Source organism: Triturus cristatus, chromosome 1_2, assembly GCF_964204655.1.
Source record: "Triturus cristatus chromosome 1_2, aTriCri1.1, whole genome shotgun sequence".
Classification (NCBI taxonomy): Eukaryota; Metazoa; Chordata; class Amphibia; order Caudata; family Salamandridae; genus Triturus; species Triturus cristatus.
In genome coordinates, this window is record NC_140580.1 from 257,681,544 (window position 1) to 257,709,385 (window position 27,842).

The following is a 27,842-nucleotide window of genomic DNA, read 5'->3' on the forward strand; positions in this document are numbered from 1 at the left end:
AACCCTGCACCTGTCCACTCGAGCATATCAGGGCCGCCAGGGGCTCCATCACCAGAACAAAGAGCAGGGGAGAGAGGGGGCACCCCTGCCTTGTTCCCCTCCAGATCAGAAAGGGTTCTGATAGGACCCCATTCACCAGAACACGTGCCCTCGGACGTGCGTACATTACACGGATAAAACCACGAAAGCGGGGTCCGAAGCCCATCTCCGTCAGTATGTCTTCTAAGAACCCCAGTCTACTGAGTCAAAAGCTTTCTCAAAATCTACCAGGAGGAGTGCGAGGTAGGAAGTGATTGAGTTACGGTGGGCCTGGGCTGAATGAAGCCTCCGCAGACAATGTCGGGTACCACGCGATGGCATGAACCCACATTGGTCTGGATGGACCTGCGTGTGCAGGTGTGGCTTAAGGCGCTGAGCTAGTATCGTGGCGTACAATTTTAGCTCCGTATTTATAAGGGAGATGGGACGGTAGTCCGCGCACCGGGGGGAGGGTGGCTGGGATTTAGGAAGGACTACGATGGTGGCCATGTCAGTCTCAGAAGGAAAGGATACCTTCTCCACTGCCTCACTGAATAGCTGAGCGAGGTAAGGGGTGAGCGTTTCGCGGTATAGGGCATAGTATTCCTGGGGAAGACCGTCTGGACCTGTTGTCTTGCCGGACGAAGTAAGGGTAATCGCTACCCCAATTTCTTTTTGGGTGATGAGACGGTCCAGGTCTTCCTGAACGACCGAGTCCAGGCGGGGTAGTTGGCTGGCTCCAGTTCGTAACATGTCAGAGAGAGACAGGGAGGGAGTCCCGGCCGTGTATAGCTGGCGATAATACAGAGCAAAGGCCGGGGCCATGGCGGCTGAGGACTTACATATCAAACCGTCCCGATCTATGATCTCGGGAATTCTGTGGTTCGCTCTGGGGTAGGTGCCAGTCTATGGACGAGTGAACCGTTCTTGTCTCCTCATCTGTACACCCTGGCGACGGAGGAGCGCCAAAGGAGTTTAGCCACGTCCATCGACAATTGCCGAATCTCTTCGCAAATGTGTATAAGGAGCCTCGCTTCTGAGGCGTCAGGGTTTCGGGCGGTGGATCTTTCAAGGCGCATGGCCTGAGCCTCGCGTGAGGTGATCTGGTCTAGCTGCGCTCGCCGCTGGATCTTGAATTGCCCCTTGGCGACTTCACGGATCCTGGCCTTGCCAGCCTCCCATAAGATACCCGGCGACGACACGGATCCCACATTAGTCTGGAAGTAATGTTGGAGTTCCCACCCTACCACTTTCCGGAAGTCTTCGTCTTGAAGGAGCCACATGTTCAGTCTCCATGTCTGACTCAGTGAGGCAGGAGGGGCACCCACAGTGAGTTGCACCGGGGAATGATCCGATATACCCTGTGGAAGGATAGTGACGTCCTGAAGCACAAGGCAGTCAGTTAAGGGAATGTAAATGGTGTCTATACGTGCGTGTGTGTGATGCGCAGCCGAAGTGTGGGTAAATTGCCTAGAACGCGGGTGCCATGTACGCCAAGCATCGCAAACACCAAGGCATTCAGCCCAATGCGTTGGGTGTTTCGCCTGCGCCAATCTGCCTTGGGAAGGGGGCCCAGTCGTGTCCAGAGACTGCGTTGAAGGTTCCCCCCAGGAAGGTGGAGCCCAGGGGCAGGGAAGCCAGGAGCTTAACGGAGGTGGCCTGGGTTGCAGTCAGCCGCGATGGGGGAGAATATAATGACACGTTAAGAGGTATGCCATTCAGGGTGCCCGACAGGGCCAAAAAGGTGCCCTGATCATCACAAATGATTTGTGTTGCCACAAAAGGAAAGGAGCGTTGTACCAGGATCGCAACCCCCCGGGATCCCCGTGTGAAGCCCGAGTGCCAGACCCTGTCGTACCCATAGCACGCTAAAAAGGGGCAATGGTTACCCAATAAGTGTGACTCTTGCAGCATTAAGACCTCCAGTACCGCTGTACGCTTGAGGCGGTCAAGGAGACCGTTGACATTCCATGACAGGTGGCGTAAGGATATACCCTGTTGCGTTATATCAGCCATCCCAGTAGACTGTCACGGGAAAGGGGAGAGGCCCCGAAGGGAAGCTCGACCAGGGGCAAGGGCGCCAGGATGCGTGATTGGGAGCCCCGATATCAGCTACCTTGTCCCACGATGTGTGGAATGGGACACCCTGTGAATGCCGGTGTGATGAAACAAGGAAACAACAGTAAACAAAAAAAACAAACTCGGGACAATGGTCCCCTCACCCTTGCCCCACCCCCACCCCATACTTCAGAAACAGAAGCATCTGTCGCCCTAACAACAATAACATCACAGGACCAAACTAAAACGCTTCGGAACTTGCGAAGCGTGAAGGACCCCTCCTCATGGTAGGATGTTCATATTTAAGGCCAACAAGAGAGCGAACAAAGTTGAGCTGGCACCACGCCTCCGGCAGCGGAGCCAGGCCTGGCGGGCAGAGACGGGCTCAGGCAGGGTTGCTGAGAAGTGTTGGGCTACGGGGGAGGTCAGTGTCTGGGAGATTGGGCCTAGAGGAGGCAGGCAAAGCGCCCCCACGACTCGGATGACCGGAGGAGCCGGAGCGCCGCACATCCCCATGTGGCGGCCCGGGCAGTTGGGGAAGGATTCAACGGGGAGTCCGACCGGGCCCTCCTGTGCCCACGGCGCCTGCATGAGCGATGGCGCTGGGGCCAAGGCTCTGGAGGTCCAGTATGAACGGGCCCATCCTCCGCACAATCCTGCAGAGGAATCTGACCATTGGGCCGAAGGGGACGTTCTTCCGTGACACAAGTCCATGCCTCCGTCGGAGAGTCAAAAAATAAAGTTTTATTTGCGAACACCACGCGCAGGCATGCCGGGAAGAGGAGCCGATACTGAATGTTGAGGACTTGTAGTTTCTGCTTGACCTCACCAAACGAGCGCCGTGGACCTCCCGAGTGTAGTCCGGAAAGATCAAGATTGAGTGGTTCTCATCCTGACCGTGGCGTTCCGGAGGTCCTGCCAGATTAGGGTCATGTTCACCCGGACCTCCGCGATCTTGCCCCCACGAGGACTGTGAAGTGTGGATGGCCTGGAGAATGATGGACAGGTCTTGGCTGAAGAGGGGTGAAACCCCGAAACCGGTCCTAGGATGCTTATTTCCGGTCCAGGGAGGACTTGGCTTGGCAGTTCGGGCTGGACTGTTCCCATGAGGCACAGGGTCAAGACTGATTTGCATTTGGCCAGGTCTAAACTGGGGTGGCATGGCGAGCAAAAGAATGATCGATTTAACCCAGATCTCTTGACTGGGGGTGAATGTTTTGATTTGTTCTGCATTCCGTCCATTAATTGTGTCTTTTGCTTTCTCGCTGTAAGTGCGCCAGGTATGCCCAGACGTGGGTCCTGGGCTCACTGTGCCACTGGACTCGAGCTATCTTGGCTGAAGAGGGGTGAAACCCCAAAACCGGTCCTAGGATGCTTGTTTCCGGTCCAGGGAGGACTTGGCTTGGCAGTTTGGGCTGGACTGTTCCCACGAGGCACAGGGTCAAGACTGGGGTGGAATGGTGAGCATAAGAATGATGGATTTAACCCAGATCTCTTGACTGGAGGTGAATGTTTTGCTTTGTTCTGCATACCGTCCATTAATTGTGTGTCTTTTGCTTTCTCGCCCTAAGTGCGCCAGGTATGCCCAGACGTGGGTCCTGGGCTCACTGTGCCACTGGAATCAAGCTATCTTGGCGAAGAGGGGTGAAACCCCAAAACTGGTCCTAGGATGTTTGTTCCTGGTCCAGGGAGGACTTGGCTTGGCAGTTCGGGCTGGACTAATCCCATGAGGCACAGGATCAAGACTGATTTGCATATTGCCAGGTCTAAACTGGGGTGGCATGGTGAGCAAAAGTATGATGGATTTAACCCACATCTCTTGACTGGGGGGGAATGTTTTGATTTGTTCTGCATTCCGTCCATTAATTGTGTGTCTCTTGCTTTCTCACCCTAAGTGCACCAGGTATGCCCAGACGTGGGCCCTGGGCTCACTGTGCCACTGGAATCAAGCTATCTTGGCTGAAGAGGGGTGATTCCAGCCATTAATTGTGTGTCTTTTACAGGCCTTTTCTCAGCATGTAGATTGCTTTGGCTCAGTACAGAAGGCGTTACCTCAAGCAGGATAGAAAGGCAAGCAACAGTAAAGACGGAAGAATTACATAGCTACCAAATGCCACAAACAAGATGGCTTTAGCTTATGCTAACGGAAATTATTTACGATTTCCACAGAAGAACCATTTCAAAATGCTCATATTTGACCATGTTCTGTCTGCCCTAGATCCGGGTGACTAGATGGTGGCTTTGGACCTGCAGTATGTGTACTTTTATGTGGCCTTCCTGCAGTCCCACAGGCGTTACTTGTGGTTCATGATTGTTGAAGAGGATTTTCAGTTTGCCTTGTTCCTCTTCAGCCTTACCAGCACCTTCCATGTAGTCACAAATGTGATGGTGGTGGTCGCTGCTCATTTTCGAGCGTTTGTGATACCAGCTTTCCCTGCCTGTTGAATGTGTGCTCACTCACCACAGTCAGTGTGAGACCATCTTCAGACAAAGGCAAACTTCTTGTCATTGCTGGGGCTCTCGACCATTGAGCCGAGGGTCACACCTGACTCCTTTTATAGGCACTGCCTTGGACATGGTGCTGTTCAGGACCTTTCCTCCCCTGCAATAAGTCTAGGCTATTTGTGCTTTGATCTTTATGAATCAACCTTGGTCCTGTATCTCGGTAAAATAAGTTCTGAGTTTTTGGTCTGTTGGGCTTGTACATCTTGCTTGTCCTCATTGCCAGGTGGCATATGAGAGCTCTTCAGTGGAATCTAAAGTTTCAGTGGGCCCAGTCCCACAGGAGCCTAGTGGATGTTATCCAGGTGTCGGAGGAGAGAGCACAAGATGTGCAGTGGTGTCTACTTGACCCCAACCTGACCAGCGGTTAACCCCTCTCCCTTCCTCAACCAGAGCTGAAGGTGGTGACTAATGTTTCGCTGCTGTGTTGGGGATGCCATCTTGGTGACGTGAAGATCTGAAGACTTTGGTCTCTGGCAGAAACCTGTTTGCACATAAAACTAATGGAGCTACTGGCCATCCCTCTGAGTATGAAGGTGCACCAGTTGCGGTGGAAGCAGGACGTTGTGACTAGCAGGCTCGCCGATTTTTAAAGGTTGGGAGTAAAAGTAAAAACACCCCCAAGAAAACCTACAGTGTGGCTGACAGTGCTTAAAGAAAAGAAGACAGCGTTGTCAAGATTCAGGCTGCCACAAGATATTGCAGGCTCTAACTGGTATCAGGACACCACTTGAAAAGGTGCAGGGAAGGACAGCCTGAACTTAAACATTAGGCGAAAAACCTATTGGCACAGCTAAACAATTGAATACAGGCGGTGCATATCGAAAGACGTACCTGCTTTAAGACACCATTGAACATGTGTCAACGTGACTTTTTAAAAAATTCTATGACTCCACTGACTATGATGCAAGTGGTCTAAAATCACAAAAGTTGAGAGGTGATAAAGTCGTCCTGAACACCCACAGAAGGACTTCAACCCCTACACTTAAAAAAGAAGAACAAAACTTTGGTTTTAAATTCTCGTCCGTCCTGAGGAAGGTGCTACTATTGTAACCTATGCACCGAAACGCGTCGACAGTGGGACTTTTTAAAGCATATGAAATGTATTTGTGTAGTATTTGTTAGCATGGTAAGAGTGCTGTCCTGAGGCGGAAAGCCGGGACTGTTTTATGCCCACAAATTGCTGCTATCTTTTTAAAATTGCTGCTATTTGATTTTACACTGAGTGCTTGTTAAAACTGCTCCATTGTGTTTTTATACGGACTTGCAGAAGCAGGGCGCGAACCCCCGTTCCCTCCTCATCGCTCCCGCCATCTTGGGTGAGGGGGACGAGCTGGGCGAGCACTCTAGTGCTCAGACCCGCCCGCCCTTGACTCTACAAAAGCTCCTTGCACCCCTGCCCCCGCTGATTGTTAGCATGGTAAGAGTGCTGTCCTGAGGCGGAAAGCCGGGACTGTTTTATGCCCACAAATTGCTGCTATCTTTTTAAAATTGCTGCTATTTGATTTTACACTGAGTGCTTGTTAAAACTGCTCCATTGTGTTTTTATACGGACTTGCAGAAGCAGGGCGCGAACCCCCGTTCCCTCCTCATCGCTCCCGCCATCTTGGGTGAGGGGGACGAGCTGGGCGAGCACTCTAGTGCTCAGACCCGCCCGCCCTTGATTCTACAAAATGGTACCCTGGCCAAGGAAGCGCAGCGGACGAGCGCAGCGGGCACGCTGGGCGCGCGCCGAAGCCGCGCCGAAGCCAAGCCCGTCTGCGCCCGTCCGCGACCGGACACGGCCCAGGGCCATAGCCCCTGGTCCTGTTAACCGGACTCGGTGGAGTAGGGACGAGCTGTTGAATCTGTCCGCCGTCACATGTAGTGACGGGCTCCACAGCATGCACACAGGGGTGGACACAGGTTGCAGATCCTGCCAATTCCGATTCTGCACCGCAATGGTTGATACCCGGGACAGCCCCACCCTTTCGTGCGGCTTGCTTAATGTGAGGTCGCTGCGCTGCAATAAGTTTGACATCCACGACCTGCTCGTGGACAGACAATTGGACCTGTTATTTCTTACAGAAACTTGGCTGGATACACACTCCGACCCTGATATCATTCAGGCACTGCCGGATGACTATCTGATGGTAAGACTGGACAGACCTGAGGGCAGAGGAGGAGGTATTGCACTTGTATTTAAACACTACCTTGCCTGTCAAATTGAATCCGTCCACCTGGCGGCAAGTGAGGTGGGGATGTTCACAATAAAAATCAATGGGGGTACAACTGTTAAGGGCTATTTAGTCTACCGACCACCTGGCCCTTTGGCTAGGTTTAAGGGCACTCTCATAGAATGTGCCACAGAGATGGTGCTGCGGAGAGATAAGTTTCTTCTTCTCGGAGACTTTAACATGCACCTCGAAGATCCACTAGACAAGGGAGCGATGGAGTTCCGGCAGGATCTTCAAGCACTACAGTTAGAGCTAAAGGGCCACCTTCCTACTCACCTACATGGTCATCTGCTCGACCCAGTTTTTGCAAACTGGGAGGAAGTTAGGGTGGCCCCCCCAGTGCCTCTCCCGTGGACTGACCATTTTTTGGTGCCTTTTGAAATCTCTCTCCCTAAGAACAAGGACACTGCTCCCACTCCCTATAACCATCCCAGGCGCAAATGGGCGAAGTTTTCTCTGCCCAAATTCAATGAGGCTCTGATAGCCAATGGCCCCATTGGAGGCGATGATGCGGATTCGGTAAACAAACTACTTAACGACCGCATCACGGCTGCGCTGGACCAAACGGCCCCGTTAGACCATCCAAAGAAGGATGGTCGTAAACAGAGATCGGCACCATGGTTTAATGAGGAATTGCGGGGTGCCAAGAGGGAGTGTAAGCGTGCTGAAAGGCAGTGGAGGGAAGCATATGACAATCAGGAGAGAGAGAGATACCTCATCCACAGACGAGCATATCATAATCTTATCAGGATAACGAAAACTGCCCACTATGCCGAAAGAATTCTGGATGCAGAGAACTCAGCGAAAGAATTGTTCTGTGTATACAAATCTCTTGCTGTCCCTAAATCCTCAGCGGGATCAGAGGACTGCTCTGTGGCTGCCTGCAACCGCATTGCTGATTACTTCAGTGACAAAGTGTCCAAAATCTATACCACCTTCCCTGCCCAACCAGCGGCAGATGGAAAGTTCGAGGCGTCAGTTAGAGAGGAAGATGGTCACAAGTTGCTGCTCAATTTCTCTACCCCGCAAGCTGAAGACCTGATCAACATATGTAGATCAGTGAAATCAGGTTCCCCACGGGACCCAGCATCTCCTAAACGGCTGGCCGACAGCCTGACAACACTAGAGCCATACATTAGGCACCTGTTGGATATCTCCTTCAGGTCCAGCACTGTGCCTTGGGAATGGAAACAAGCAGTGGTGCTCCCCCTCCGCAAGAAGCCTAATATCAGCTTCGAAAAACTGGAGAATCTGCGTCCCATCTCCCTCCTTCCCTACTTCTCGAAAGTGGCGGAGAAGTTGGTGAACCAGCAGTTAATGCAGTTTGTGGAAGAGTCTAATCTCCTTCACGCCACCCAGTTTGGATTCAGACCTCGACACTCGACTGAGTCAGCACTCCTTATGGCTTCCGAATCCATCAGACAGGGGGCCGACGAGGGCCACACTATGGCCCTGATCCTGCTGGACCTCAGCGCTGCGTTCGACACTGTAGCACATTCCACCTTGCTACAGTGTCTGAACAAAGCAGGGATGGGTGACGCAGCGCTAAAATGGATTCAGTCGTTCCTCTCGGGCCGTGGTTTCCAAGTCAGGCAGGGTGACTGCTACTCCAGGCGAATGGCACTGGATCAGGGGGTTCCACAGGGCTCGTCCCTAAGCCCAACGCTTTTTAATCTATATGTGGCCCCGGTCGCCTCCATAGTGGAGAGCTACGGTCTGCGCATGGTGTCATACGCCGACGACACGCAGCTGGTCATCTCCCTATCGCGTACTCCCGGCCTTGCGGCGGACATCTTCAGAGCATGCATGCAAGATCTTGCTGCCTGGATGTCTGCCAACTGCCTTAAACTTAACGGCAACAAGACTGAGGTGCTGGTGGTAGGTGGAGACCGGGCGGCGTGGACGTCGGCGTGGTGGCCTCCTTGCTTGGGACCAACACCTACCCCCTGCCTGGAGGCGAGGAATTTAGGTGTCTGGTTCGACTCCGATCTTACCTTTGGCCCCCAGGTCAACCGGGTGGTCGGCACCTGTTTCGGGATCCTTAAGACTCTCAGGAAGGTTTTGGAGCTCCTTCCCGTTAGAGCCCGCCGAACATTAGTGCATGCTTTAGTCACGTCCAAGATGGACTATGGCAACCTTCTCTATCTAGGTATCCCCGAGAAGAATCTGAGCCGCTTACAGGTCCTGCAAAATGCCGCTGCTCGGCTAGTTCTCAAACTTCCTAGAAGATCAGCCTCCAAAGCCGCGCTCCAAGCCTTGCACTGGCTTCCGGTCAGGAGCAGGGTAGAATTCAAGGCCCTCTGCACCTGTCACCGGATCATTAATGGCAGGGCACCCCCTCCTCTTCAGGGTCTCCTGACACAATACGAGCCATCCCGCGCGCTGAGATCCTCTGGTTCAGGGCGCCTAACTATCCCAAAGGTGTCCAGAGCAAGGATGGGTGGCAGGTCCTTCAGGTACCTCGCCGCATCATGCTGGAATAAACTTCCAGTAGCACTGCGTCGGGAACCATCAGAGCTTATCTTCAGAGCCAAGCTGAAAACATATCTGTACACCAGATAGTGGCCCTCCCCGCAGGACTCCCTCTGAACACGCTCACACTCTCAGCGCGGGGACACGCCGTTGTGCGTCACCATTGCGCTCTACAAGACCCATTATTATTATTATTATTATTTTTCCTTTCATCAATCAAGGTAATACCGATGCAGGTTCTCATGAACAACACCATCACCATGTACTGCTACAGCAAGCAGGGCAGGGTGTGGTACTGGATTCTGTGCCAGGAGGCGCTGTGCCTCTGGAGTTGGCGGGAGCATCAGGCCATCCACCGGACTGTGACCCACCTGGCAGATCTTTACGACAGGACAAGCTCAGCTGGCGGCACATGGCGGATCACGAATGGCGGTTTCACCCTGAGGTGGCTCAGGGAATTTCCAACAGTGGGGACACCCTGTCTAGATCTTTTTGCCACAGTCAAGCATTTGCATTGTCCAAAATATGTCCTTTTTGGCAATCATCAGAGAGGAGTCACTGGAAGGGTGATCACGTGGTGGAAGCTTGCAGCCGGGCACTCTCTTTCACGGCCGGAGCCGTGAACACTCTTTCACGGCCGGAGCCGCGAACACTTTTTTAGCCGCAAACGAAACCCCTTAGCGGCCGGAGCCGTGAACACTCTTTTCTGGCGGCCGGAGCAGCTCATAATTTCTCCCAGAGCCCGTGAACGCCTGACCTGGGCAGCCTTACTTGGGCAGCCGGGAGATCCTTTGCCGCCGTGTTGCTGTTTTGCAGCCGCCGTGTGGATTGGCGGTCCTCCCCGCCGCGGCTGCCATTGCCGATTTCGCTGCTGCAGTCTTTCCCGGCTTTTCCCTGGAGGCTGCTGCCGCTGGCCCTGTGCTTGACTGCTGCTGCCGCATTGCCATTGCCGTTGTTGTGTCTCCCCTGCTGTTCTGCCTCTGCGGCTGAAGGTCTGGGCGGTTTGCGGTGTCTTCGGAGCTTGGGGCTTGGCTCGGCGCAGGACTTGGTGCAGTCAGGCCTGGGAGGTGGCGCAGTTGAGCACAGTTTTTGGCAGTTCTCGACGAAAGCGGAGAAGAGGAGACGCGGAGAGGCGAGGACGAGGACGGAGATCGTTCTGGCCGGCATCGACCCTCCCCAGGACAGTACAGAGAACAGGCGGAGATCGGAAGAGCGGTTGAGCAGTGCAACGCTAGAACTGAGGTGAGCCGGTGGCTGGACTTCGTACTTGCACAGCGCCCCTGTCACTTCTCGTCCCCCGGTTCGGGGGGGCGGCACCGGATCCTCCTGCAGCGCCGCGCCCGGCGGCGGTGGTTGTGGTTGAAGTTGCTGCTGTGGGCCGTGGTCCTGGAGGCTGTAGACCACCGCTGCGCTTTTCGCGGTGCTGAGCAAGGGGTTTAAGGAACGAAAAATAATAACATTAAGGAGCTCGTTCCTCTATCCATCCGTCCCTTGAGACAAAAAGCTCACACACCTCCCCACCTGCTCCCCGCCAAAGAATCTCCTCCCCCCATACCCCCCCCCCCCCCCGCTTGCCATGTGCCTAGTGCTGTCAGCCTGCTGAAGGCGGTAACAGGGAAGTTCAGGCGGCATAGGCGGAATCTGGCAGGGGTTCAGGAGGGAGTATAACTGAGCGGTCGGGTTGGGCTGTTGAGTTGGGGCAGAAGAGTCTAGTCCCCCACAGGGTCCCGAGGCCATTGGAGTCATTTGGAGTCACCAGGAGCCAGCATCCGCAGCTGATTAATCACCTTGTTTCCTGCACTCTAGTGGCGGGGTGCAGCAGAGGCAACAAGGGGATTCTTCCGTCGAACCCGGGAATGAGATCAGGAAAAGTCCGCCAAATGACGGAAAATAAAAAAACAAAAAGAAAGCTAAACAACAGAAAAGATCTGATGGAGCCTAACTCTCTGTCGCAGAATGGATAACTATGCACCAGTGAGTGCCCCAGAGAGAGGCTAGTCTCAGCACCTACCCCAGAACCAACTTCAACCTCAAGACGGAAGGCCGGTCTTTACAAATTTTTCTATTTAAAGGTCCCGCTGTCAGCAATGTACTCATCGACTCCCACGGTTGAGGCTAGCAAATTACCAACCCCCATTGTTCCACACAAGGTATCACCTCCTAGTATCAAGAGGGGGATCAACATCAAAAACAACGCAACGGGGTCCCAACCCTTGCAGCCCCAGCCTCAGCCAACTTTTACAAACCATCTAAATCAGGCCATAGCGACAGTTCAAGTGCATCACACCGAATCTCCCACAAAAGTGACGGAACCAATAAAGAGCACAGGAAAAAAGGAAAGCATAGATGATCTGTCAGTAAACGCAAATCATGAAAACCGGAGCAGATTAACTTCACTGGCAGCAAAAAGTAAAGAAACACTGCCTGTAAGGGAATCTAAAAGCTCAAAGGAGGACAGCCCAAAACCCAGCAAATCACAAACATTATCCCCCCAAGTGTTTGACTCTTGGCACAACTCATTTGCACTAACTTCCGATTGTCAACTTGAGGAATTGATGGAAATATTATCAAAAAATACTGCCTGTCTAGAGCCAGCCCCCAATTCAAAAACGGGCAATAATGACAATCAGATAAGCCCAGGCATAGTGATCTCGACTCCCCGTAACAAAAGGCAAAAAAGGCTAACCCTGGATGACAGTGGTATTATGCCACGAGAACAAAATCTTCAAAATCTTCTCTGTCAAACAGCACCAATTACAATCTCGTCAGTGGGCACGATGGACCCAGGCCCAGAGCCAGACGAGACGCAAAATTGGCAAAAAGATCAGCCGTCGAATCCCTCGAATTTATGGGCCCAAACTCTCCTAGGCACCCTTGATCAAGCAATAAAGGTGCTGAATTTTCAATCTGACAAACTGGAGGTTCAGATAGACCTCATTAATCTAATTGCAGGTCACATCTCTGGAATAAATTCGAAATTGGATACACTGTCTTCCCATTTGATCAACAGGGAGAAATCAGAATCCCGTGCCGAGAACGAAAAACTACAATTCAGTTGTGGTTGTGGGAGCATCATTGAAAAACTAGCTAGTCTCCCGGACACACTAAAAGACATCCTAGAGGAGGTTAAATTAACCCGAACAAGCAATCCTGGTAACGAAATCAATACCAAGCAAGTTACGTTAACCTCTAACATCAACGACACGTTAGGTGACTCTAAAAGCAATTCTCTAGTAACCTTAGGGCAAGAAAAAATAGGTATAAATTCAGGAATCGAAGATAAGGAAAGGGATATAACTCAGCTTACAAATAAATTGTCCACTGTGGGAAAATCAACAAAGAGGGAAAGGAAAAAGGCAAGGAAGGCCAGATCAAAGAATAAAAAGCAACAACAAACAGACAACGGAATCCTTTTCCCCATATTCAAACCAGTCACTCCAAAGGTGCAAAAACGTCGAATATTGCCGGACGATATAAAGGGAGTCCAGGCACCATTAACCAAGGGAGTCTCAGAAAACTTATCAAGGGAAGGCTGGCAGGGTTTTAGAGAAACCGCATGCCCGCCCTCACAAGAGCGCATAATATCTAAATCTTTCCCTACACATGGAAACCAACAGAGTTCAACATCCTCGGCTCCCAAGACAGAGTGTCAAGGAAAACAACAAGTTAAAAATGATCACACAATGGAGCCTGGTCATGCAGGTCCCTCCCAATTAACATCTTTATCGTATCTGGTAGGCAACACGAGAAAAACCAGCACAACTAGCGAGAAGCCCCGACAGGGAGAGGAAGCCAGTAACGCGCAGTTAGCCCCAAATCAATCGGAGAATAGAACAACCAAAATAAATGAGGAGGACACAAACTCAGGAAGCAATATCGGGCTAAACCCCCTGAGTGTTACCATTATGGGAAACAAACGTAAATGTACGCTATCCCATGGGGTTTCCCCCCTCGTTCTAAAAAGGATATTAAGGAAAGGATCAATGCTAACCACCATCGGTAAAACTGTGGCGAGGACGGATGAACAAGAGCAACAATCCGCTCTAAGGAGTGGTAAGAATCCGGAAACTCACGACACTATTCCCCAAAGACCAGCTTCTTTAAAACATCTCAGACTCACCTGACTATTCTGAGGCATTTGAATCCAAGTTGACATTTGTGCCTGATTATCCAGCAAAGGGGCATCAAGATATTCTTAATCGAGGCAATCTCTTAAAACTGTTTAAAGAAATAGCAGCTCTCAAAGAGATCACTTCCCAAGATCTACTATCCGTGGAATTTCAACCGAGTGCCCACAACTCGGACATTGAAGAATCTGTAACAACTTGGGCTTCAAAGGACCTGGCTGACAAGATTTATTCCGCAAGAACCCAGTTTAGTGTATGGGGTATTATCTTGTTGCAGCACAAGCGTCCAAGATATCCCTACCCCCTACTAGGAAAACCTTACAGCTCAAAAAAAGGAAAACGTGAGAAGGAAAGTCAATTCACTTGCTTACGTGGAGCTAGAGGTCAAACGCAGACAACTATTGCAACAGGACATAGCGCTACATTTCCAGAAGACATTCAAAGTATCAGTCAACAACCAGCAGTTCAGTCGGACTGGTCATGGCTGCCTAGGATCCTGAATAATCAAAATCCCTAACATCGAGCATAACAACTCAATCCGTATGCTAAGGCAGAAACAAATTCCTAAGAATACAATCCCACAAAGTATTTCGTTCTGTTCCTGGAATGTTCATGGTTTCCATGAAATGGCTTTTGAAACTGACACTCTCTCTCCTTTTTCCAGCAACAAGATGTTATCCTGATCCAGGAATCATGGAAAATCTCACCCTCGCCAATCGTAGGTTTCCAAGAACACCATATTTTGGCAGAAAGATTATCACCCTTCGGGCATCCACGCGGCGGCCTGTCAATATACGTATCCCAAAAATATAATTGGTTAACAGAAGAGCTGGACATGGGTCTCTCTTGGGTACAAGTGATTAAAATCACCGTTCGTTCTCCAACAAGAAATAAGAAATGGCAACTATTAGTGTTCAACATCTATATCCACCCGGAAAGGAAAACCCAGAAGGAGAAATATGCAAATTTAACATCTTTGATAAAAGTATTACAGAGATCATTTGCGCAATGCCCGATGTTTATTTCAGGAGATTTTAACAGCAACCTCTTAGGAAAAAATCAGGCAGAAAAAAACAAAAAAACAGTACGCGACCTGGGAGATTTAGGTTTATCAATACTGAATGGAAAAACAAGGGGCGACATTCCGGCAGGCATCACTTACTTGAGCGGAAAAGTCCACTCAATAATTGACTATACAATAATAAGCAAGGTTCTAACTTCCAGCATAGAATCATTCCAAATAGTCAAGCGTTTGGAAAGTGACCATTTCCCTCAAATAACTAAAATTAACATTCCACTCAGTGTACTGCAAAGTCTGCCGTCCTTACTACATCAAGCCGAGAAGTTCAACCTAAAGAAGTTAAAATGGCGTGGGGGTGCCCTGGAAAGTATATTGGTCAAAGTAAAACAACATACGTTCAATTCAAGCACCCAGCCCGACGAAGAGCGTATAAAGAACTGGGAGCAACTGATTCAGGTCCTCTTGCTAAAATTCCCAGCAGCAGCAGGGAATTTGGGGAGTATTAAGGCAAGGAAGGAGCCATGGTTCAATCTGGACCAAAGAGAAAAAAAGAGAATCGTTGCACGGGAGGTCCGTGCACTGGCTCATGGGAAAAAAGCGGGAACCAGCATAAACAATTGCAAACTAAAAGAAGCAAGGAGTATATACAGGAAGTCGTTAAGGGCCGCAAAGAGAACATACAAGGAAACTATTTGGAATAAGCTATTGATCGCAGGAAAACGCCCAAATAGCAGGGACTTTTGGGGAATCATTAACGACCTAAACAAAGGAGCGAGCCTTCATCAAGAAGCAGGGGTAGGAGAGGAATCCTGGTCCCACCATGTGCAAACACTGTATGGAAACACAGTTTCAAGCATCACTAATAGACAACGGGGGAGAGAGTTGGAAAGCGGGAAAAGCACAAAAATGAAACTCGGGTGAATAAAGACAAAGAGGCCCAGGAAGAAGTAAACGTGATCATGGAAACTCCTCTAACCTCCAAAAAACAACTGAGGATAATAATAACAAGATTGAAGACAGAAGGAGCTGCAGGTCCAAATGGGCTACCAAATATGCTCTTTAAAACCGATCCGGATTTTTGGTCAGAGTCCTTAACTCCCCTATTCAAGCATATATATTCTCAAAACAAAGGTCCCGCATCTTGGCAAGGTAATATCATTCACCCCATTTTCAAACAGGGAGACCGTCGCATCCCCGCCAACTACAGGCTGATATCCTTAATAGATGTTGAAGCCAAGCTCTATGCCTCCTGCATCCTAACTCAGTTACAAGATTGGATAGAAGAGTCCAATATTATCCCCAAGTATCAAACCGGGTTCAGACAAGGAATGGGCACCATCACAAACCTAGCTTGTCTGTCACTTTTAATGGAAAAAGCACTAACTGAGGGTTCAAGACTATACGCCTGCTTTATTGATATAAGGTCAGCATTCGACCGGGTATGCAGAGAGCGCCTATGGGCAAAGTTGACAACCTGGGGATTCCCGAAACCCATGTTAAAAGCCATAGTCACCCTGTATAACAATACATGGGTAAGGGTTAAGTTAGGCAACGGTGGCAGTATTACCTCAAAGATTCCGACGTATCAAGGTTTAAAGCAAGGCTGTGTATTGGCCCCAAGCCTCTTTAACCTTTTTCTCTCGGACATCAGCAAAGTTTTGGTTGCAGCAGAATGTCATCCGCCGAGATTGGCTAACGAACCTATCAACTTTTTACAATACGCGGATGACATAGTAGTACTGAGCAAATCACCAATCGGTCTACAAAGAGCAATCAACAAATTAGCGAAATATTTAAATCAGGAAAAGCTGGAACTAAATAAAGATAAAACAAAGGTCGTCCGACTAGTGGAATCAAGCAAACTCAACTTTAAATGGACGGCAAACGGAGAAATGGTAGAAGAACAACCTTCATATAAATATCTGGGTATTTTAATAGAGCAAGGACTTAAACATAAAGAGCAAAAAGTTATAATAAAGGCAAAAGCTCAGTCACTAATCTTTGCATATCGACTACTGAAATCCAAATTGGACTGTCCTAATCACAATCACCTACTGAAGGTCATGGCCGCGCAAATTTTACCTACCTTGTCCTATGGACTGGTTACTTGGCAAGGAGGCTGATTTATTAAACGCAACGCAGACTAAGATCTACAAAGCCGTCTTTAATCTGCCAAAATCCGCCTCTCCAGCGCAGATACGGCTAGAATTTGGCCTGCAAAATCAAAACTTCCGGAGCATGAGTGGCTTTGTGAAGCTTTGTAATGAATTTCGTTCTGCAAATCAGGAGTCCTTGGACCATCTGTGCTGGGAAGAAATCATGCATCAGGCGGATAACAAAATCTTGAGTGCCTGGGGAAAGCATTTGCAAAATTGCTTGATGGAACTTGATATAGAATCATCATGGGAATTAAGGATGGATAAAGTTGGTTTAAATAGCTTAATTAACAAAGCAGCCAAAACGAAATCCTTTTTAGAAGACAAAAAATCATTGGCCAAACGCAGGCATGGGTGGACAGTTATAGCATCTTACAATTCTTTTAAACCACAAGCATCCCTATCCTCTCACTTCAGCGGGTTCCTAAAGAAATGCTACACGGACTACCAGATGGGCCAACACCTGTCAAAAGACCTACTCCCCTCCTGGAAACAGAGCTATCAAACAGAAAATTGCCGTTTATGCGGTTATAAATCCGAATCCCTAGCTCATATTTTTTGTGTATGACGAGCAGTATTGGATCTAAGACGACGATATTTAAAGCACATTTTTAATGTCCTAAAAATTCGCACTTGCAGACAAGCAGTAACAAGTTGGCTGGGAGGATCCTCCATAATCCTGGCTTGCAGGGGAACAAAATTTCTGGGGGCAGTAAGGATCCGCCTGAACCAGCAAGAGCAGGAAGCGTGTAACATCGGAACCCTTAAGAAAAAGCAACAAAGAAAATAACCAGTGGATATAGGTAACTTAAATTTTACAGAGACACATTGTCCCATGCTAGAATCAAATTTTTACAATTGTATTTAACAAGTTTTATGCGCTTTGGTGATAATGACTAGATGTTTTACGGTTCTCATCTTTTATATTCTTTTATTTATACATGTGGGTTTTGTAATAATTTTAACAAATTATACAATAAAACTTTGACTTGACTTGACTTGTCCAAAATATGTGTATTAGTTTTTCCAAGAACACTGTAGGAGACACATTTAGACTAGAGTGGAGCATGGGCTCCTGTATGCATTTGTGCCTCTGCCTCTCCTGCCCTGAGATCTGAAGATGATCCGGAATGACCAGGCCCAAGTCATCGAGTGGCTCCAGATTGGGTCAGGAGATTGTGGTGCCTGAAACTCCTGGGCGTGAGCATATGTGCTAGATTATGCTACCACTTTGGAGAGGATATTCTGTCGCACCAGTAGGACTGGGTTATGCACCCGAACCTGCAGTAGCTATACCTCTGTGTGTGGAGTTTGAGCATTTGCAGTTGAGTGCTTTTGATTTACCACTTGAGGTTGTGGATATCATCCTTGCAGCAAGGGGCCCCTTTACAAAGTTCATTTACACAGGGCGCCGTGACAAATTTGTGGTGTTGTGTGGACTCCTTCACACTAGCCTGGCCTTCTTGCACAAAATGGTGTCAGCCTATTATATATCACTTAGTATATCACCCTTCCTTCTTTATTCCCTCTACCCATCCAGCAAGTAAGGAAACACAGCGGTATAGACTAGATCCCAGACATGCTACTTTTACTATATCAACTGCTTCTGACAGAACAGTTGTTGAACTGCCATTTTATGTGCTTGCATTGGGACCCATGGTACCCTTGCAGCATCAATACACAGGTCTCGTGATTTAATATCTTGGGGCTGTTTATCACAGTTTTGATCCTTTCACCTTGCTGAAGGAATGTGTACGAGCCCTTGATTAGGTGTACATGATTTACTGCATTAAGTCACTCACTTTTCTTTACTGTTTAAATTTGTGTAAGTGAATAGATTCTGTTTATATGAAGGAAAATAAGAAGATTACTGATTTGTCAGTATAAAAAAAAAATTACCAGAGACCTGTTTGATTTTAGAAAGAAGTGAAAAAGAGAGAGGATTATAAAGAAGAGGATGAAAATGAAGATGATTACAGCCAAGAGGAGTATGCTCAAATGGAAGCAGAAGATGCCGAAGAGGATGACAAAGGTAAAGATTTATACATTTTAGATCCAAATTGTGCTTGTACCTGGTATATGGTTGAATGCATATGACACATTTTTGCATGTGCTTGTCAGTAGTTGTGTTAGGATACTATGCGGGAATTTGTTTTAGATGCCATACACTTTGCTTCAGTGGACCATCCATGAATGTGCAAATATATTCTAAACATCATGATGGAAATTCTACTATAAGAAAAATATATAGAAATTCCCACTTGACCTGGATATCTTCGAAAATGGCTCTTAGTGCCTGGCTTCTCGACCACCAACTAATGCCATATACAAAAAGGGTTTTATAGAATTAGTATATTTTTATTATAATTAATAATAATTTTTTTCGGAACTTATTTTCCAAACTCATTTGTTTTATCAAAACTGATAACACATAATTTACAATTGTATCAAAAAGCAATTTACACTTCATTTTTCAAAATATTCCTCTTGTCTGTGTCAGCGTGGAAGGGGAGCAAGTAACACCCCTGTCCTTGGGCAAGCTTGGCCTTGCAAATGTGGGGATTAAATATCTGACACACGGTGTTCTCACCCTTAGACATTACAGTAGTTGTTAAAGGGAAAAAAGACCTTGAATGTGTGAAAACACGTTTGATGTTGAAAACAAGTGGCTGGTGGGAAGGGTTGTGTGAGCTAAAGAAGGCATTACCATAACTTTTTTTAAAAACAATTTGTGCAGTAGTATGTAACGCTCTGTGCACCTTTCTAGAAACTCCAGCCGCCTTCTCCCACCCCTGCACACCTGCCGGCCCCGCTCCCTTTCTAAGATCCAACCATGAACCAACAGAAATCCCACACAGCTTTTTGGTGGAATTCACAAGTTCGGGTAAAGTCTTTTTGAGAACGGGTTACCTTGACGCAACTTTTACAATGGCACCATAGCCGTAACATCCACCTCCCCCTTTTCTTCCCACGGCCCAGGTACGTTTCTGTAAAATCACTTTCTAAAGACGCCCGCATTGACACTGACCAACAATTCCAGTGCATTAAGCCCGAAGAGTAACACGCCTGGCCCGCCTAACTCATTTGGCATCAACAACCCTTCCCACATATTTTTCGTTCACTTTAGTGAGCGGTGGCAGATAGCGCCAACATGGCCCTTTACAGCAACTTTTAGGTGCTTCTTGGACGCTATAAAACAATTGTTAACGAATAAAAATCATCGATACAAAAGGGTCTTCTGTAGCACACCACCGATATTTCGGTTGCCTTAGGTGCCTGTGGGCTGATGAGACTGGGCCGATGTTGTGGTACAGAGCTTAATACTTGTGTGTTCAGCTCACTTCCGAGCACTTCTAATTGTAAGGAAGAGGCTACAGGGCCGGTAACACAGCCAGGTGCCCAGGATCACACAGCTTTCTTCAAGCGTCAATTGGTAGTATTGTGTCTGAAATGGCAGCAAAGACCGCTTAACCTTCCTTTACACCTGAAAACATGTAGGGAATGTGACAAAGTGAATCATATGACCACCTGTCCCAATACATGCATCAAATAATCAGGTTAATTGAGTTAAGAACAGATTTCTGGCACCGCTCTTGCTTTTGTTACAGGGGGCCGATATTACAGCCTTACTGCAAAACCGGCACCCACGGGCACAAAACCAGCACCCACTCCTCCTGCCCACCGGGGAAATGCCCGCTACAGCCAGTCCGGCCATGGTCTCACTGCAAGCTTATAAAAATAGACACACGAAATCCCATTGCACTTGTTGCCGAACTTCACGTTTAAACATTCAGTTCTGTGCGCAGTGTTGACACTTTTATTTTATTTTTATTTTTATTTTATTTTTAGAGTTTTCTGTAGCGCGGACCAGACCCAGGGAAGGGTATCAGAGCGCTTTACACTGAGGGCACAATACGAATAAAACAATTTGCAAGAAAAGAATAGCATACATAAGATCAACTTTTTACAGAGTTCGTAAGGTCGCAGGCGTGAGAGTGTTTCTAAGCAACGAGTCAAGAGCAGCGAAGGTGTCTTTCGGGGGACAGCAGGAGCAAGTTTTTAGGGTGTACATCTGGAATGGTCCGTGAGATAGTTTACGGAAGGAATTTGCACATTTTTCTGATGGAGGGAGGAAGCGAGTTCCATATTCTTGGTGCTGCTCCGGAGAATGCTCTGTCAGAGGGTTTTTTCTTTCTAAAGTGTGAGGGTTTCAGGAGTAAATTATCAGCACTCCTTGAATGTCTGATTCCTCCAGATAAGGTCAGTTTTTGGGATAGGTACTGGGGAGTATTGTGGTGAAGCGCTTTGTGAGTGATGCATGCCATTTTTAGGTGGATTCGAGCTTCAAAAGGAAGCCAGTGAGGCGCTTTCAGGTGTGGCGATATGTGGTCAAATTTCCTGGATCCTGTTAGAAGTCTTGCTGCGGCGTTGAGACAGGCTTTTAATGGGGCGGTTGAGATTTTGGGCAGTCCCGCGAGTGTGGTGCATCCGTATTCCAGCCTTGAGATGACTAGGGATTGAACTGCAGTTTTGAGGTCCTGGTTATTGATGAAAGGTTTCATTTTCCTGAGATAGCTGAGGTGAAAGCGTGCGTTTTTAGCAAGCAAGTTGATGTGTGTTTGCATGTTAAGGTTCTTATCTAGAGTAATTCCAAGTGATTTGGTGGAGTCCACCAGAGTTGGCGTGCAGTTAAGTGCAGTGATCAAGTTGGACCATTCCTTTGTCTCCTGGGAGTTATTAGGGGGGGAGTTTAGAAGAAATTCAGTTGTTTGTGAGTTTATCTTGAGGAAGTTGGTTGTTAGCCAGTGGACGGTCTTTTCAAGTGCCACGTTCATCGATATTATGTCTTCAATGGAGGAGATCTTGATGTAAAGCTGAGTGTCGTCCGCGTACATGTGGTAGGCTATGTTTGCCTGCTGTAGTAGTTCGGTTAGCGGTTCGACATATAGGTTGAATAGAGTGGGGGATAGGGTAGAGCCTTGTGGTACACCCAGAGGGTTTGGTGAGGAGCGGGAAAGATTTTTGTTCACCATGAAAGATTGCGTTCTGTTTTCAAGAAAGGGTTTGAACCATTGAAGGACTGAGCCGGATAAACCCATCCTATTTTCAAGTCTTTTTAGAATTTTTTTGTTATTGACCGTGTCGAAGGCTGAGGAGAGGTCAAGCAGGACTAGTAGACAAGTTTTGTTGCGGTCAAGGAGAGCGTCGTCCACTATATGTAGAATGGCTGTTTCTGTGCTATGGCCGGGTTTGAAACCCGATTGGTGGGTGTTCAGAAGGTTGAAGTCCATGATGTGTTGGTTCAGTTGTTGTTGAACACTTTTTTCCAGGACCTTGGCTAGCATGGGAATGTTAGTTATGGGTCGGAAGTTGTTGGGTTCGAATGAGTTCGCAGTCGGTTTCTTTAGTATAGGGGTGACCTGGCCTGTTTTTAGGCAGTCCGGTATGTGCCCTTGCGCTAACGAGGCGTTGATGATTTTGGTCCAGAGAGGGGAGATGACTCGGTAGATGTGGGGAAGGCAATTTGAAGGGACTGGGTCATTGAAATGGTTATTGAGTTTGGTGGTTGCTAATGTTTTGGTGATGTCAATTGGATCGTAAAGTTTGAAAGTGGACCAGTGAGAGTTATTTTTTGGCAAAAGTAACTCGGGTTGATCAGGGATTTCAGCTAGAGAGAGCTTTGGGGTGGTTGCATTCGCTGCGGCCATGTTAAGCTCGAGTTGGAGGGAGTTTGTTTTTGTTGTGAAAAAGGAGGAAAATTCTTCACTGCTAAGTTGTGATTTTGCGGTCAAGAGAGAGGATTTAGCCAATTTGTTAGATTGTTGTTTTAGAATGTCAAAGAGTTTCTTTGGTCTGTTCTTGGCATTGTCTAGTTCTGATCTAAAGAAGTCTTTTTTGGATTGAAGAATACTTTTTTTATAGGAGTTTCTAGCTTGCCGAAGTAGTTTGAGATGGAGAGGGGAGGGATGCTGTCGCCATTTCCGTTCTGAAGATCTAAGTTTACGTCTTTCTTCATTTGGGTCTCCGTTAAACCAAGGGTTTTTATCTTTGTCTGGAATTCGTTTGAGCTTAGGTGGGGCAGCTTGGTCAAAGATCTTGGTCATCGTGGAGTTGTAGTGGTCGGTGAGGTCACTGACGTTAGATATGTTGTTGGGTTGGAGGAGAACTTTCTCACAGTGAGAGGCTAGGGTGTTCCAGTCGAGGTTTTTTGTGTTTCTTATCCATTGTTTATTTTTGTTTTGTAGCAGGAAGGTTTTCCTGGTAGAGGAGGAAATACTGAAGGTGATGATGTGATGGTCAGACCAGTCACAAGGGGTGATGTGGATAGATTCAATTGTGTTTTGTTTAGAGATGAGCCAGTCAAGAGTAGCACCTTTAGCATGAGTGGGCTTTGAGATAGCTTGGATCTATGAATGGTCTGCTGGGAAGGTTTTGAGGGCGTGGACCTGTTTGTCAAGGGGGTTTTCCCAATGGAGATTGAAGTCGCCGAGGAATATGTCGTTGGAGAGAGGGGTAGAGTTTGTTGTAATGATTTCCATAAGTTGGTCTGTAAATACTGCGTTCTTGCCTTAAGCTGGTAACAGCCATGAGGTTTCAAATAACAGTACATTAGGCATCTAATTATATTTTGCAACATTCAATTATCATATAAATCAGTCTAAAAGGATAAATGTTTGAATATACATGTCTTTTGCGGCCTCGTTTGTTTGGTGCAGTGTTTCCTGGGGCTCATCAGTGTTTTCTGGAATACGCAGATCTGCTCGCGAATTCACACGACTAAGAGGGAGTCAGGGAACTCCAAGTGCTCTCTGCACACCCTCCTTATACCACCTTATACCCAGACAAACTGGTCCTCTTGACACGTGCCTCCTTCCTGCCAAAGGTTGTCACTCTGTTCCATGTAAGCCAGAACATCACCCTGCCTACCTTCTTTGCTCCTCCTCATCCTTCCAAAGAAGAGGAGAGACTCCACTCCCTGAACCCAAAAAGAGCATTGTCGTTCCACCTTGACCGCACAAAAGAGTTCCGGGTGGACAATGAAACTCTTCATGCATTATGTAGGAGCAACAAATGGGAACGCTGTACAGAAAAGAATCATCTCCCGATGGACTATCCTGTCTGTTAAGACCTGCTATGCATAGGCTAAGAAACAGCCCCCTGAAGGCTTTCGGGCTCACTCTATCATAGCTAAGGCTGGGACCACCGCATTAGCGTGCGGCATTCCTCTCCTGGATATCTATCCGGTAGCGACGTGGACATCCCTGCACACGTTCACAAAACATTATTGCCTGGGCAGGCAGGTCTGTCATGACGGGCACTTCACCCGTTTGGATTAAACCAAAAACTCCTGCAGGATTAAACCAAAAACTCCTGCAGGAGTTTTTGGTTTAATCCGATCCGGAGACCCACCTCCAGGAAGGTATTGTTTGGGTATCTATTCAAGGTAAGGAATCTGCGGCTAGAAGTCTCTATCAGATGAGCAAGTTACTTACCTTCAGTATTGCCTTATCTGGTATAGACTCTATCTAGTCACAGATTCCTTATAGACCCTCCCATTCTCCCCGCAAACCGGCTATTTTATTATGGCTCAGCGCTGCTGGCGTGGAAAGTAGCAGAAGTAACGGACGTCAGTGCGCTGAGGTGGCACCTATATAGGTACTGCGCACATCACTTCTGGCGCGGGTGATGCTGACATTGAACCAAAAGGCGCCAACTACCGGCGTGCAGGGGTACTGCTAGAAAATATTTTGGATCCAGTCTGATGCCGAGAGATAGTTAAAGGTTAGAAATCTGTGGCTAGATAGTCTCTACCAGGTAATGCGTTGAAGAAGGTAAGTAATTTCTTCTTCATAGCGATTCAGGTAAGAAGGGGCAGTGCAGTCTCACAACATACCAGGTCATTGTTGTGGGTGACTACGTGCTTTTCTTCTGCACTGCATGGAGAGCCGTCAAGAAAGATTCCCTTGCACGCATTTTCCTGTCAAGGTTTGTACACTTCCAAAAGTGCATGAGTAGTTCTCCTTTGCTCTAGGAATTGACACTAGTCAGGTGGAAGCCAGAACACCAAAGATCCCTCTGAAAATCACCAACTCTCAATGTCTGGTAGTTTTTTGTCATGATTAGGCATGAAACTGGAGGTTGGAAATTTGTTTCATTCCGTGCCATGGTTTATTGTAAGTAAGAGGCTGTGAGAAGGCAAAAAGTGTAGAGTCAGTGCTACAGTGAAAGAGATGAATGGTTTGTTGTTTTTAAGACGTGAGAAACGCTTGTGAGTTAGTAGCTTGTGAAGCAAATTTGACATGGTAAAACAATTATTAATGCACACTCAATGTAATAAGCTTTTAGCCAACATATAAATCCAGTAGAATATATTAGTAAATGTTATTGGCTCATATTAGTAATTGATATTTGCTGGCATTTTTTTTACAATTGTTGGGAACCCACTTCCAAATACTAATGCTTTAATTTTTTTTGTAATGCTTTTATCCAAATGAAAGTAAATTCCATTAGAAATAGTCTGAAAGTTTGTAGGCATGAAATAAATGTTAGCAAAAAATCTGTTGCGTGTCATTTCCCAGAGTGTCACCCGTCGGCTGCCAGAATGGGTTTCTACCCCTGATGCTGGAAAACAGACCTAACCCACATAAAGATGCAGAAAGGACAAAAAATGTCTGCCATGTGCCACTAAATTCTCATTGAGTGGGTTTTTTGTTCCTGACTTCAATATCATATTTATGGTGAGGACAGAACTTTCATGTGAGTGAATGGATCGGCCCAGCGGTCAACAATAAACGAAGATGTGCGCTCGTTTGTAGATTGAGCAAGATGTAACAACTCAAGCTTCTTCTTTCTAGGGGGTGCTTATTATAAACCCATAGTAAGGGGTGCCTCTTCAAGCCCATAACATAATGAGAAGCAAAACACATGGTGTAGATGGTGGGAGTGGTAGGGATGAACAATGACAGATAGCGAAAAGAATGAGGGACTGGAGGAACTATGTGGCTGTGAAGGCAGGAAGAGCCAGGAGTAACACACAGATTAAATAAAAAAGAGTGGGAGGGAGCAGCACCGAGCATCACAAGAGTGAAAGTGGAAAGGGTGAGACCAATTTAAGAGGAGTCGACTGAGAGGCCTGTATTTTTATTTTATCCCCTCATGTATAGCAGTAAAAACACAGGGATATACCTTAATAAATAACAGCATGTGGTGGGAGGGTAGTACTTCTCTAGGCTGAGGCAGGACATGATTGTCAAAGTCTTAAGGGCCTGATTAGGAGTTTGACTATCCATGGGACCGCCAAAGTTGCTGCGGAGGCGCGGTGGCAGTCTCGAAGCTCAACACCAGGGGTTCAACTGCCATATTACAAGTATGGTGGTCGGACCTCCAGAAAAATGCCGCAACTGCCAGGGATCAGCAATCCCTGGCGGTGGCGCGGCGGTCTGAGGCCGCAATATGCTTGGTGGTGCCACTGCAGGACCACCAAGCATATTATGAGTTTCCTCTCTGCCCTCCTTTTTATGGTGGTGAGCCAGCCATGAAAAGGATGGTGGTGAGGAAACTTAGGGGGGACCTACAGGGCCCCTTGGTGCACGAGGGTGCATGCAGGCGGACACATGGTGTGCCCTGTCTTTCTGCACCCCCAGTTCCTGCACAGTATAGATTTTACAGTCCATGCTGTGCTGGAACGCTCTGTGGCTGTCCCACAGCGCTGCCTTTCTAAGGCTCTCCTATGAGCTTGTGAAAGGTAGCACCGTCGGCCAGCCACTGCAGGAATACCCGCCCGGATAACAACTTGTAATCCGGGTGGGCGGTCGGCGGTGGCGTTTGACGGCGTGGGAGCGAGGTGGTGGCGTGCCCCCCCTCCCACCTCTCCAAACTCACAATCCAGCCCTCAGTCAATTGCTGAAAGAGGCTGATGAAAAAAGCCAGTAGTTGAAAATAGCTGACCCAACGTTTGTTCTATGTATACTGTGTTATTTATGAACAACAAGCAAGGAGAGGGGCATCATGACTTGTTTCTTTTGATAACAAATGTTTGCCTGTTAAAAAAATATTATTTATATATATATATATATATTTATATATATATATATATATCTCTCTCTCTATATATATATATATATATATATATCTCCAAACTAACCCCTGCTCCAACTGGAAGAAGGCACGCACACGAACAATGCTGGGTTATGAGGCATATTTTATTTCAAAGGGCCTCCGACGACCCGGCATGAACAGAGAGACGCGTTTCGGCTGTCACAGCAGCCTTCCTCAATCTAGTGAGCGCTATATTATTGGAAACTTAAATACTTCATCACATTCATGGACTTAGAAAACATTTGTGAGTTCCAATTTTAACAGACACATCATGAACAATTGTTATGAAGAAAATGCCCGTCAGTTTGTTCCTGTGTTTTGGCACTGAATATTATAAGTGGTCAAAGTTATAAAAATGATGTACCATGAAAATTCAAATGCGTAATGCATTAACATGTGCCACATAACTGTATAATACATCGTCTACCCACTGGAATAATGCTATCTATATATTTCACCTTTATAACACAGATGTGTCTTATGTAAATATCATGGATCATAAAATAGTCGCCTATTCAAACGAATAGCGCTTACTGTGACTCTTTTAAAATAATAATGAAGCATGCTGAGTGAACATAAATGCGAATAGACTCGGGAGATCGAATTTCACACCGCTGAATCCTAGGTTGCCATGGAGACCTCTTAAAACTGTAGCAATGAGATTCACTCATAGAGGAAATGAATTGACAGGCTGAGCTTGACAAAGCGGAATTGGCTAACAAACAAACACATTTGGAGCTGGATATCAATAACGCTTTTGCCCGAAAGGTCCTAGTGAAACACATAATCTGTATGCGTGACTCTAATGTCGACATGGACACAGACAGTTACAGCGAACGGAACTACTAGTCCCATACTGCCCCATCCTGATCACATGAGAACTGGTACATCGGCCCACAAGTCCAGAAAGATCCATGGCGTGTGTGTCAGCAAATATGCAGCAACCTCAAATCCTGCGCAGTTCAACTGGCGCTTGATGTGCCTGGCGTGAGAAAAATCCATCAGCCGCTAACCATAGATATATATATCTCCCACTGGCGGTCGCCAGTAGGTAGTTAAAGTTATGACCTAGTTTCCATAGGAAGGGCGTTTTTTCATTTGCCAGTAACTTTGGGGCCGTTTGATGAATCTTTACGAAACTTTAAAAACTGATATGACACTCCCTTCAGCTACT

General features: G+C 47.4%; 1 protein-coding gene across 5 annotated transcripts in view; it reads left to right on the forward strand.

Annotated features, from left to right (window-relative positions):
- The window catches only part of CCAR1 (cell division cycle and apoptosis regulator 1), a 2,209,777-nt gene that overhangs the window by 1,313,340 nt on the left and 868,595 nt on the right, over nt 1-27,842 (forward strand). For all 5 annotated transcript variants that reach the window (XM_085603559.1, XM_085603560.1, XM_085603562.1 and 2 more), the window contains one exon: nt 18,491-18,602. In XM_085603559.1, coding sequence (XP_085459685.1) covers nt 18,491-18,602 — 112 coding nt within the window. The remainder of the gene's footprint in view (nt 1-18,490; nt 18,603-27,842) is intronic.